This window comes from Muntiacus reevesi, chromosome 1, assembly GCF_963930625.1.
Source record: "Muntiacus reevesi chromosome 1, mMunRee1.1, whole genome shotgun sequence".
In the NCBI taxonomy this organism is placed as follows: domain Eukaryota; kingdom Metazoa; phylum Chordata; class Mammalia; order Artiodactyla; family Cervidae; genus Muntiacus; species Muntiacus reevesi.
The window spans coordinates 222,059,476-222,072,551 of NC_089249.1; the positions used below are offsets into that span (position 1 = coordinate 222,059,476).

Sequence of the window (13,076 nt, forward strand, 5' to 3'; positions counted from 1 at the left end):
CTGTGGTCGCCTGGCCTCTGGGCTTGTCCCTGGAGCAGTCCTAGGCCCCTCCCTGTCAGCACATCCCATCGTCAACTCACTCCACAGCTTCCTCCCACCCTCTGGAGCTCTGGTGGCCCCTGACAGCTGCCCACAGGCCAACCTGTGGTCCCCCAGTCCTCGCCTCTGGGCCAGTTCCAGTCCTGAGGAACCATGTCTGGCAGCCCTACACCCCATAGTCCTCTGCTCCCAACTAGATGCCTGGGGGACAACACCTGAGGCTTATTACTCAGATGTTCCTTGGGCCCAGGAGACCTCAGGACCCCTCCTGGGAGGAAGACCTGCCCCCTCCTTTTTACAATGTCATCCTGCTAGGCATGGGAGTGCCACGGCAGCAGGTAGGTGTCCCAGGAAGCAACCAATATCACCACTCCCCCAGATGGCTCACAGCTGTCCCCATGGGGGGTTGTCCCCAAGGACGTGGGGTCCTGAGGATAAGAGAACCTGGCTGAACCATCTCTCTGTAGAGCCCGGATAAGATGCCAACAGCACCTGGCTTGTGGAAAAGCCTAGACGTGGAACACCCTGAGCCGTAACGCTTTGACCTGGAAAACTAGGTGGGTGGGGCTGAATCTGAGCCCCCAACCCCATCCCTCCCCCATGCCCACCCACTCCACACCAGGCCAAGGTCTCACGTGTAGTAAAAAGACTTTATTAAGAAGGCTTTGAAGTCAAAAAATAAAACTCTTGATACAATTTTCTGAACCCTTAGGTCAGCTCAGCAAATATATAATCAGTAATTTAGCTGTGTAAGATTAAAGGTCCGTTACTTTATTTAAAATAAAATATATTTTAGTCTTAAAATTTATTCCATAAAGTACATATTTCCCTATAAATTCCCTACATATACACAAGAGGTAAAAAGTAAAAGTTTTTTTTCTTTTTTAAAAACAACAAAAATTAAAAACTGTCAACAGAAACCACAGCAGAAAAGGATTAATAATTAAAAAAAAGTTAGTTCCGGACGCCCCTCGCCCCTCCCCCCCACCCCCCTCCGGCCTGCGCGCGGCTTACATACTACAGGGTAACCATATGATCCCCCCAAAGGGAGCCATCCTCCTCCTGGAAGTTTCTGCAGAGGTTGAGACCGTGGGAAAACAAACACTGTCAAATTGATATCCGCTACATACAAAAGAAGTACACCCCAGAGTTCTAAAAATCGTGTTTTGTTTTTTCTTCTTAAAAAGATCACCTTGGGCTGGGGGCGGGGGGTGGGGGTAGGGGGTAGGGAGTGTCTTAAATAAAAAGTGCAAGCAGGCAAGCAGGCCTTTTCTCTCTGGTTTATTTTAACCTGTCGACTCAATACTGTCATTTGTTAAGAACTGAGGTGCCGCTCGGCCGCGTCGTCTCCACGCCTGGGACCGGAAGAGTTAAAGCTCATCTGTAAACACTGGCCGTGCAGCCCGCCGCCCCGCCCCCTTCCGCCCCTCCAGGCCCTGCGCACCCACCCACCCTGCGCCCGCTGAGGCGCGAGAGGGGCCCAGCTAGGAAAAGATATGAATGGCCTGGGTAGCGGGTGTGCGGCAGGCCGGGCACTCCGGCTCGCTCTTGCCGCAAATGCGGACGGCGCAGTCCATGCAGAAGAGGTTGTGGCCGCAGGGCACCAGCGCGGCCATCACCTCACCCTCCGCGCACACCACGCACTCCCGCGCCAGGGCCGCAGGCGCTGGGGCCACTGCGGGCTTACGGCTGCTCTCGGGGGCGCTGGAATCCAGCGCCGAGCACGAGGCGGCGGACGAGCTGCTGGGCAGCGAGGTGGCTGTGGAGAAGCTGGCGCTGCTTGAGAAGGACGTCAGGGAGCCCTGTGGCGGCCGCCAGGGCAGGGCGCCCACTGGGTCCGGTGTAGGCCGGCGGGCCAGCGGGAGCTCCAGGCCCAGGCCACCAGGCTCTGGCAGCGTGGGCGAGTGGCGTGGTGTGCCGGTCCCGCTGCTGCGTCGGGCACCTGGGGCTGGTGGCGCAGGGGCCCCATTGACCGCCGAGCAGCCGCCGAAGGCCGGCAGCGGGGTGGCCCGCTCGAAAGGCGCCCAGATGGTGGTCGCGGTGGGCACGGTCAGGTCCAGTGCCAGGAAGTCGAAGCCAAAGTCGCAGTCCTCGGGGGCGGGTGGCCCCGTGGGGGCCCCGGGACCGTCCCCGCCGAAGGTGAAGCCCCCGTTGCCAGAAGCGCTGTAGGGGCTGGCAGGGCCAGCATCTGGCACCGGCACAGGCACCGGCGGTCCCCCGCGGCTGCCCGCGTAGAATGACTCAGGGCCTCCCGGGGCGCCCAGGGCAGTGTCCCCACGGAGGCTGGCTGGGGGCCGTCGGCCTGGGTTGGGGGCTTTGGCCCAGAGGCCCGCGGCCGCCCCGAGCAGGTCCAAGCAGACATCTGTGCCGTTGGAGTGGAAGTCGCTGTCGGGGCTAGCGTCGGTGAAGGCCCCCGTGCGCAGTGTGATATGGGCCTCGATCTCCTCGCGCGCCCGGTCCACGTTCTCGGGCATGCCCGTCACGGCAAACACCGGCTCCTTGTCGCGCCCGGGCGTCACGATGTATGTATGCGTCCGTTGCTGGATGCGCTTGATGGTGGCGCCCTTAGGCCCCACCACCAGCCCCACCACGCGGTAGGGTACGCGCACCTGGATTGTGGTCTGTCCGGGCAGGTTGGGTGGGCCCTGCGCGGTACCCGGCAGCCCGCCCGCCTTGCTCCGCGTGGCCCGGATCACGGAGAAGTGCTCGGCGGCCGACAGGATCTCACGCTTGGCCATCTCCACGTCCTCTTTGCGGCCAGTCACGATAAAGACAGGCTCCTCCCCTCGCACTGGAGTCTTGATGTAGGTATTCGTCTTGGCTCGCAGAGCCTTGATCTTGCACCCTGGGGGTGGAGGAGGGGAAGACACGGTGAGGGCGTGGACCCCTCCCCCGGACAGCCCCTCCAGGGCCGCAGCTGCATGAGACAGCCGGTGACCTGGGTGGGAGCCCCCACCTTCCAGCTGTAACATCAGACTGCCACTCTACATGTCCTTCGTACTCTATAGAGACACTGGTCACTGGATTCAGGGCCACCCCAACCCATCATGACCGCACTCTTAACTACATCTGCCAAGACTCTTGCCCAGTAAGGTCACATTCTGACATTCCAGGTGGACATGGAGTTGGGGGGACACCTTTCAACCTACAACAGGGCCTCTCTTTGCCTTTTTGACAATCCCCCTGCTATGGGGCAGGAATTTGTAGGACCAGAGGGGACACTGAGGCCCAAGGATGGAGGGAGGGACACAGAGTGTCCCTGAGATTACAGCCATGTAAAGACAGAGCCCAGGGCTGGAGGGAGGTGGCCACAAGCCCCAGGACGCCAAAGCTCGTGAACACCACTGGAAGCCAGGAGGCCAGAGAAGACCCTCTCCTGGAACCTCTGGAAGGAGCATGCCCCCCACCGACACCCCGATTTCAGATTCCCACCCTGCAGAACTGTGAGCATTCAGTTCTAGTTTCGAGCCATTTGGTCACTGTACTGGACAGAGGATACTAACACAGACTCTCTGACACCAAGTCCCAGACTGCCTGGAGGGGAACCCGAGTCCTTGGTGGTGGGAACTTCTGATCACATGACCCTCCCCCAACAGCAGATCCTGTGCCCCAGGTCAAAACACCTCCACAGGCCTCCAGGGGTCCCAGCCACTGAGGGGAAGCTGGGGACATGCCCTGGGGGTTCATCACTGCTGCCCAGGTGGGCTGAGGGTTGACCCTGCAAAAAAGGGCCAGGATATCTGTTGAGGAGGGTCAGTCACGCAGGGTCCTTGACTTGCCACCTCACCCAGCATCTAGGCAGCCCTCCCAGGGCTAAGGGGAAGACACCCACGAGAAATCTAAATGCCAGGTGTGGTTTCACCAGGCCCCTGACACCCCACCCTGACTCAGGGCCTTCTGAGACATTTTGAACTAGGGCCCAGGAGACTGGGAGACCCTCCTACCCTCTAAGCACTGGGAAGCCAGAAGGACACAGGAAAATTGTTTCCATGCACACAGAGGGCGGCTCTGAATGGAGTTAACAGTGTGGCTAAGTTCTCAACAAGAAAAGATACAAAGTTAGCAGACAAGCCTTCTGTGCTGATGAAGTCAGACTGATGGAGCCTGGGTTCCGGGCAGGCGCCCCTCACCCACAGCTGAATAAAAGCAGGGCAGGTGAGCAGGCGTCTGCCATTTCTCAGCCTCGCCTCCTGGTCCCTGGTCATCCCCTTCATGCCCTCCTGGGGTCCTCTCCTTGGTGGCTGCCCGGCCTTTCTGGCAACTCCAAAGGCACCCTGACCCGTGGCTGCCTCCATGCCTGCCCTGATGTCTCCTCCCTACTTGGCAGCTGGGAAGGGCCTGTCCTACAGTCCCCTTGCACCTGACCTTTCCCATCGGCAACGTTCCTCTCATATCCTCTTCCTTCTCTGCATCATATCACAGCCTGGCATGCCCTCCTCCGGGGAAGCCCATCCTGACTATACTGGGCCAGGCCCCAGTACACACTTCTCAGATCTTATGTCTAACTTTCTGAACTCTCTGAGGCTAGAGGACTGTGATGTAAGGCTGATACACTGGGGATACCCTGGGCATCTGAGAGACCATTTCATGCCTCAATTTCCTCATCTGTCAAAAGAGAGCAGAAACAGACCCAGTCTCACAGGTTTGGGGCAGGATCTGATGGGCCTGGAGCCTGCCCTTGTGGGGGAGCCTCAAAGGGGGTGGAACCCTGCAGCTTCCTGTTCATGGGACCCCATCCTGCCCTGACCTGAGAGCAGCCTTGGGTGGAGCCCTCAGTGGCCAAACAGAGCCCAGCTCACCACCCCCATTTCAGCTGTGACAGCCACTGGCCCCCCAACCCCACCTACACTAAGACCCCTAGAGATGGCAGAGCTTGGGGGCGTGGGACCGGGGCTCCGGGAGTGACCCTGGGGACCACTGCCAATTGGTGGGCACAGCAGAAATGCAGCTTCCTGGGCCCTGCCCCAACCAGGTTTCCAACTCAGAGAACCGCAGAGGGCAGGTGACTCCCCCCGGCCCCAGCAAGCCCCATAGCTGCCGGACCGGCCCTCAGAGAGGCAGGGCCTCGGGTCCCCACAGGCAGCCTAGTTGCAGGCAGTCCTGCTTCCTGCTGCTCACAAGAGCCTGGACCAGGATCCAGGCCACCCCCGCACTGAGTGCAATAAGCATTCAAGGGAGCAGGCCCCAAGAGAGCCCATGCAGGTGACCACAGACCACACTCATCCAGGGAACCTCAAGGCCACGTGGGGGAGCCAAGGGGACCACCCTGGGAAGGAGGCTGCGCACTGGGGGAGCACTCCTGGCTAAGGGGACAGTGTGCTGGGACAACCCAGTGGGGTGCTGTCCCAGAGCAAGGCTGAGTCACAGTTGGATGTCTGGGCTCCCGTGTGAAATAGGGACCCACTGTGCAAGCAGGGAAGGCTGCAACCCCCAACCTGGGCCTGGGGATGGCTCTCTTCCTATGCTCCCCACTCTGGGTGGGTAGATAAGAACATCAACGCATGGCCCCCCATCACCCTTGGACCATCCCACAGGGATGGGGCCACACACAGGCAGAGACTAGCAAGCAGAGGCCCTTCTCACCAAGGGACAATGGAGGGGACCCTAGGTGACTGGCAGGTCACTTGTTCCTGATTGTGACCTGGTGTGCTGCAGGCCAGGCCTGGTGCTGAAGACCCAGCCCCAACACCCCAGTCATGGCCACACTGCAGACTCTGGCAGGGGAGCCAGGCAGGAGGGCACTGGGGTGGATGGGGGCGGGTCTCGGAAGGAACTAGGCCAAGGTCAATGGCAGCAGATGTGTGCCATCCGTGCTCACTTCTGATGACGGGCTGGGGTGACACCCCCCCCCAACTGGTCCTTCTGAGTTCCCACTTTCTTGTTTGTGGAAAGGGGTCAGCTCCTGATACACCCAACCCTGGAACTAGTTCTCTCCCAGCTCACCTTTTCTCCCCGCAGTGCAAAAAGAGCCCCGAGAGACTAGAGTGCAAATTCCGGCCCTACCAGCTGGCTCTGGCTGCATTTCCACTTCTGCCACTTTACCCTCCTGGCCTGGAGGTGGCAGGTCCTCAATAGGGGATACCATGGGGCAGGCTGAGGCCCCCACTCCGTGGGTCCTCTCAGTCCCTCAGGCCTCAGCCTCAGAGACCAGGGAGCATCCAGGGGTCATGGTCCCTACCCCTTGCTGAGAAGGTGCACAGACCTAGGAGGGAGAAGACTGAGGCTCACGGAGCAGCATGGGGTTGTCCAGGAAAGGGAGAGTCTAGGTCTGTTGCTCTGGTTGCCAGAGGAGGCTGGACAGATGCACACCCCCTCCATGAACTCCAGGGAAGGGGCGGCCTTGCACCAGCGGTCAGACAAAAGAGTAAGTTCAGGGCAGGCCACGACCCCTGCACTTGAGCCAGCAGAGCAGGAAAAAGGGACAGGCTCCATGTTCAGGGACCCATAGGGTAGACGGGGCGGGGTGGGGGATTGTGACCAGAGAAAGGGCATAGTGTGTCTTCCAGACTGTGCTTGAGAACTGGTGAGAGAAGATGGGGGTCACAGATGCTTCAAGAGTGGGGAGCAAGGGCTGCTGAAGCTGCTGACCTGTCCTGGCATGTCCTCCACCCCCTGAGGCCATACACCTGACTTATTATGGGGCGGCGACTGTGTGCTGTCAGGGACTGGGTGAACCAGCATCTTGCTTGAGAATTTTCACAAAAACCTCCAAAAACCTCTCCCCCCATCCCCCATCACAGAGAGGAGCCACCCTAGGTGTGGGGAGAGTTCTGGGGGTCCCTGCCTTGCTGCCTGCCATCAGTGGGAACCCAGGCGGACACCTAGTAAACGGGTATCAGAGGCAGAAGAGACAGGGTGGAGCCTGACGACTCAGCCACCAGACCGCTCAGATGAGACCAGGGCTCAGGGCCCTCTGCCTGCTGCCCACACCCCCAGGTGCTGCTGCGTGCATCCATGGGGGCTTGCCCTCATGCTCCACTATCCATGGATCAGCCTAGTGACTTTGGGCAGCATCCCTGGCCTCAGTCTCCACATCTGCCCCCAACGGGCTTCCAGACACTTGGTGTGGGGTGGCTGTCTTCTTCCAGGTCCCAGTACGGTTACAGGGGACAGGGCAGGGAGGGGACAGCACAGGGAGGGGAAGTGTCCAGTTGGGGTCTCTTGGCACCTGCCCATAGCCAAGGACCCCCTGATGGCAGTCCTCTGACCTAGCACCACACCTGGCTGTCCTTGTGTCCACATGTAGGGTGGACAAATGAATGACTGAATGTACCTGCAGCTGAAGCAGCAGGCTTGCTGGCCCCAAGGCCCCACCCACCCGGAACTAGTAGAGAGTGGTGTACAGGCATCCCTGTGGTCCTCTGCCCGTGGCAGTCAGGGTGACAGGTCATCTCGCAACTCAAGCCCCCCACACCCTTCTCTAGCTCCCGTGAGGTAAGGTCCCCCAACCCCATCTCAAGCCCCGCCCAGGCCCCACCCCAAGTTCTAGAACCTGGCTGACCAACAGCGAGGCCGAAGCCCAGCGGTGCCGGAAAGAGAAAGTTGAGGCTGGTGGGCAGGCAGCTAACAGGGTGGGTGGGTGTGTGCTGGGCCGGGCACTGCCCACCACCCTCCGGCCCGCCCGCCCCGCAGCTCCAGGGCCAATGAGCGGCCGCCGGCCTGATGTCACCCAGCCAGGCTCTCTAACAAAGAGAACAATGGGGAGGCTGCAAAGACCTCCGACAATGTTGCTTTGGGACCCCCACACCCTGGCCAGAAGAGAGCTGTGGGGCTGGATCCCCCCAAGTGGATTTCACAGGGGGTCCTTGTGCACATCCCGGATCCCTGACTGGGGGCTGACAGCCGGGAGGGATACTCGCTCACCGTGTCCTGTTCCCCACCCCCAGCAGGGTGCCCAGGCTGGCAAGTCCTGAGGTGTACCCTCTTTGTGCCACCAAATCTCTCTCCTGACCCTGCCAGAATGCCCTCGCCCCTAGCCCCCCTCACACGAGAGCGAACCGCCCAGGGCCATTTCTGGGTGTGGAGAGGGCACTGCCCGGACCAACCCCCTTAACCCCGGGATGGAACCTCCGGGGGCCCAGGCCCCAGGCAGTGAGCTGCACGCAGGGCGCTCTCCAGGCTGGAGGCACCCAGACAAAGGCGGCAGCGGGGCCGGAGCGCCGAGGGGAGGAGCGCGGGCCGCGCCCAACTTTCTCCCGCGGCCAGTGGCAGGACAAAGGCGCACAGGCGGCCACCGAGGCCCGAGCCCACGCGGGGCGTGGCCGGGGTCTGGTGTCCAGCCGTGGGCTGGGCTGGGCGGCCCCTCTGGGGGCGAGTCGCGCGGGAACCCCTGGGGCGGCGCCCCCGACGGCGGCCACTCACCCTGGCGACCCACGATCTCGGCGACGTGCTCGGAGCTGGGCACGGGCACACACTCGGTCATGTTCACGCTCTTCTTGCGGCTGCCGATCACGCTCATCTGCTCGGCCAGCAGCGTCGGGGGGCCCAGCGCCGCGGGGTGGGGCGCGAAGCCAGTGAACACGTCGGGCGGCGACGGCCGAGGCGGCGGCGGGGGGCTCACGTCCGGCTCCAGCAGCGGCAGCGGACCGGGGGCCACGGCCACCCCGGGCGCCCCCGTCTCAGGCCCGTCGGGGGGCGCCGGCTCCGCCGCAGCCCCGCCGTCTGCGCCCCCAGTCGCTGCACCCGCTCCGTCTCCGCCGCCTGCGGTCGCCCCCTCCTCGTCCTGGTCGCCCGCGCCCCCCAGCCCCAGCCCCGAGAGCTGGTCCAAGGCCAGGCGCAGCGCGGCGGCCGCGTCGTCGGGCTCGGGCGGCGGCCGGGGCGCGGGCGCGGCCTCATCGGCGCCCTCGGGCGGGGGCGGCGGCGGCGGCGGGGGACCCGGGCTGGGGTCCCCGCAGACTGGCGTCCCGGGTCCGCCGCCGCGCGCGCCCCCGTCGCCGTCGGGCTGTCCGGTGGAGCTAGGCATGGCGGCGCTAGCGCTCAGGCCCGCGCTCCCGCCTCCCAGCCGCCGGCCGCCCCCGCCGCCGCCGCCGCCCGCGCCGCCGCCCTCCGCCTCTGGGAGCTCGGCCGCCGGCCGCCGGCATCCAGCGGCGGGGCGGGGCGGCGGCGGGGCTGCTCGGGCGCGGGCGGCGGCGGCGCGGCGCGGCTCTGCTTGCTTCTCGGCGGCGGCGGCTAGTCGGCGGCGGCGGCGGCGGCGGCGCGGACGCTCCTTCCCTCCGCCCTCCCGCCGCCTCCCTCGGGCCGCCGGCCGCCCCGCCCCGGCCCCGCCCCCGTGACGCGGCCTCCGCCAACAATGGGGCGCCGGGCAGGACGCACGCGCGGGGCGGGCGGGGCGGTCACGTGGCGCGGACACCCCTGCCGCGGGCGCTAGGGCGGGCCGGGCGCGCTGGCACGTGCGGGCGCGGCCTCAGGTAGGTGCCCGCCGGCGGCCCGGGCCCAGGGTGCGCGAGTGTGTCCGGCCTCATCCTCGCCTCTGCGCCGGGGTCCCGGCTCCCCACTCCGAGACCCCCAGGGTCTCGGCCGGGCTGTGTACTCCAGCCCCCTTCCTTCCCTTGCACACCTGGCCTCTGGGCACCCCCGGGAGGTCACGGGCACCCACATCCCCTAAGTGGTGGTGTTTCCGGGCTTGGGCTAGTTTCCACAGGCCAGAGCCCTCGGACGTGAGCGCCGCTGGGTAAGAGAGCGGCCCCGCGAGCTCACGCCTAAAGCCATCCGGTCCTAGTGGTCTCCAGCGGTTCTTCAGGGCCTTCTTTTTGCCTTTGGGGCGAAAGAGCCTTCCGGTTTCCCTTTACAGGTTAATAGATGGGCTGGGAGGAGAATTGACCTGCCGAGCCGCCAAGGGGACCTTGGCCTCAATCCCTGGCTGGACGGAACCTCAGGACAGTTGCATGGGCTCTTTGGGTGGGAGAGGGGACGGCCTGCTCCTTTGCCCAACACTGGTCTCTCCCTTGGGTCTGCTGCCATCCTCACCGGACTTGGGTTCCTGCCCCGAATTCCGTGGAGTCCCTCGCCATAGCTGCTCCCATGACTAGATGGTCCTTCACCTGGTCTCTTCTCTTCATGGACTCTTGTCTCTCCTGGCAGGTGCCCCTGCCTCTTGAAGCCCTCAGCTCCCTGCCTTCTCCTCATGCCTTTCCCGACCCCAGGCTGCATTCCACCCAGTTTCTCTCTTGGGGTCTGAGAGGAACTTTTTTCCTTTTCTGTGTTTGAATGCTGTCAGGTATTGATTACTTCATCCTGACTTATGTCTGTCCCTTCCCTCCTAGTATTGGACTCCTGGAGGCAGGCACTGGAGCTACAGAACTGCTGGGCTCCCAGGAAGCACTCAGTGTGACCCTGGCGCTCCCTCCCATGCCTCTCTCTGTTCCAGCCACAGGCTTTGTCCTGTTTCCTCACCCAGAGTTCTGCTGGCTGTAGCTGGTGTTCAGGGCACAGGGGGACCTGCCCTGACCCACCTGGCCAGCCTCAAGTCCCCCTGAGGGCAGGGTGGGGGACGGGGCTTGGTGCCTGCTAATCCTTCCCCCTTCCTGGGATCCCACCCAGGGTGGCATGCTGGATGCTAGAAGGGGGCTCAGGTGGGGTGAGGAGAGGTCAGGAATGGAGGAGACAGTGTTGGGGCTGGGGCAAAGTGGTATCCAGCCCTTACTGGTGACAGATGGGGAACAGGCCAGAATGGCTCGTCCTGGGTGCACCCCTGTGGGTGGTCGCGCATGCACATATGTGTTCTTCAGACAAGCTCAGACTGGTGAGAGTTAACAGCACAGTAGCAGGAGTTCACCATCAGCAGGAACTCTCCCAGAAAGTCAAGCAAAGAGACAAAAGGTGGGGGAAGAGAAAATAGAGGAAAGGAAAAGTGGACGTAAGTTGTCCAGGAAGTAATGGAAGGGATAGTGGAGCCAGAGCCTCCAAACAGCTAGGACCTCACAACTTGTTCTGGGGACTCAGGTGTCCTGGGACCACTAAGGGCTTTCAGGTCACATTCCAAAGGATCAGGAGAAAGCCGAGGTTCCTAGGGAAAGTGATGACTGACCCCAAGGTCCCTATCAAGAGGGAGAAGGAATCAGGATGTTTCAGGCTGGCAGGTCATCACAGATTAGCTTAGTATACTGCAGGATGCACTCCAGCAAAACAAATAAGTAAATGAAGAAACAGGTGCTGCCCCAGGAAGGTGAGTAATGTGGGGCTGGATGATCATCTGAGGGGTTTGACCGAGGTCACTGAGGGTGTGAGGGGAACCGATCATCAGAAGCAAAGACTATGATTTTAAAAGAAGGCTGTCAGGCAAGAAATGGACAAGAATGAAGAGAGAAGAGGGGGAATGGGGACTCTGGGGCCTTGATTTCAACGTGCAGTTGGAGACACCTGAACAATGACCTGTTGTACGTACATGTGGATTTGTTCATGATGGCCCTGTGGTGATGTGCTTTAAAAGTCCTTTTAATAAAATAAAAAAGAGATCTACAGTAAAAATAAATAAAAGTCTTTGTAGAATTGCAAACCACCAATCTCTTAAGTGATTTTCATGCTGAATTATTTAGGGGCAGGGGGTGGTCTCTCCTTCAAAATGTATCAGAAATAAGATGAAGGGAGGGATGGACAGAAAGGTGGATGGGGGTTGGGGGAAGCTACAAATTAAATGGCAGTCCTGGACCCCTGGGCAGGGTACTCCCCTTGGCACTGTGGACATTTGTGGCTGGGTCTTTCTTGATGGCTCAGAGGTAAAGAATCTACCTGCCAATGCAGATGTGGGTTTGATCTGTGGGTGGGGAAGATCTACTGGACCCCAGTATTTTTGCTTGGGAAATTGCATGGACAGAGAATCCTGGAGGGCTATAGTCCATGGGGTCTCAAAGAGTTGAACATGACTGAGCAACTAACCAACAACATCCTCAGGGCATGGGGGGCACTGTGGGGTATGAAGCAGCCTTCCTGGCCCTACCCACTTTATGCCTGGAGTCACCTCTACTCCCTGGAGTAGTTTTCTGTGGTGCCATCTCTCCAGCCTCCACCCGTGAATCACAGTGTTCATCTCCCTGTGTGGCTGTGTTCTCACTTTTTATGAGGGCACCAGGCTTTGGCTCAGGGTCACTCTACTCTGTGCGACCTCATCTTAATAGTGACATCTGCAAAGATCCTGTTTCCACACAAGGTGCTGCTCACAGATTTAGGGGCTGGGATCCGGATCTTTTGGGGGGACAATGCGATGCACCAGACCTCCCTGGGTGCAGAATCACCAAGCAGAGAACCGCTAACCCCCCCACACCCACGCGTCTGGCATGGAGGGCCTGGATGGTCACTTAAAATGCTCTCAACCCTGCTCTTAAAGTCTAGTAAAACATCAGAATGATACTGTTGCAAAGGGTCACTGATGGGTAGGCTGACACCCAAATTGGTGAGGATGAATTTTTCTACTCAGTCTACCGAATCAAACGCTCATCTTTTCCAGAAACATCTTGTGTACACACACCCAGAAATGTTTTACCAGCTATCTGGGTGCCCCTCAGCCTGGTCAAGTTGACCCCTAAAATTAACATCACGGTGTGGTTATATCTGGCTTCTCACTGACCAGCGTGTTCTCAGGGCCCATCCACACCCATGGTAGCAAGTGTCAGGGCTTCTCTGCTTTTTGTGGCCAAGTGACGCTCCTGTGTCTGGAGGAGCTGGATTTTTGTATTCACCAGTGGATAGACACTTTGGCCATCATTTAAAAAAAAAAAATTATTTATCATGCTGGCTCTTCATTGCTGCAAAGGTATTTCTCTAGTTGCAGAATGGTGGCTACTCTTTAGTTGCAATTCAGGGTTTCTCATTGTGGTGGCTTCTCTTGTGGAGTGTGGGCTCCAGAACACGCCAGATTCAGTTCTGGTGCAGGGGCTTAGTTGCTGAGGTATGTGGCATCATCCTGGATCAGGGATCAAACCCATATCTTGCGCATTGGCAGAGGCATTCTTTACCACTGAGCGATCAGGAAAGCCCTGGCAGTCACTTTTTGAAAAACTTCACCTGATCTTAGGGGTGTCACCCCTGACTCCCCCAAGGAT

General features: G+C 60.5%; 1 protein-coding gene across 1 annotated transcript; it reads right to left on the bottom strand.

Annotated features, from left to right (window-relative positions):
• Positions 1–670: 670 nt before the first annotated feature.
• On the bottom strand, positions 671–9,259 carry MEX3D (mex-3 RNA binding family member D). Its single transcript, XM_065918507.1, has 2 exons — positions 8,401–9,259; positions 671–2,884 (listed from the first exon to the last, which is right to left on the bottom strand). Exons 1-2 carry the CDS (start codon positions 8,999–9,001, stop codon positions 1,524–1,526), a joined length of 1,962 nt encoding a protein of 653 aa, XP_065774579.1. The 5' UTR covers positions 9,002–9,259; the 3' UTR covers positions 671–1,523.
• Positions 9,260–13,076: the final 3,817 nt, after the last annotated feature.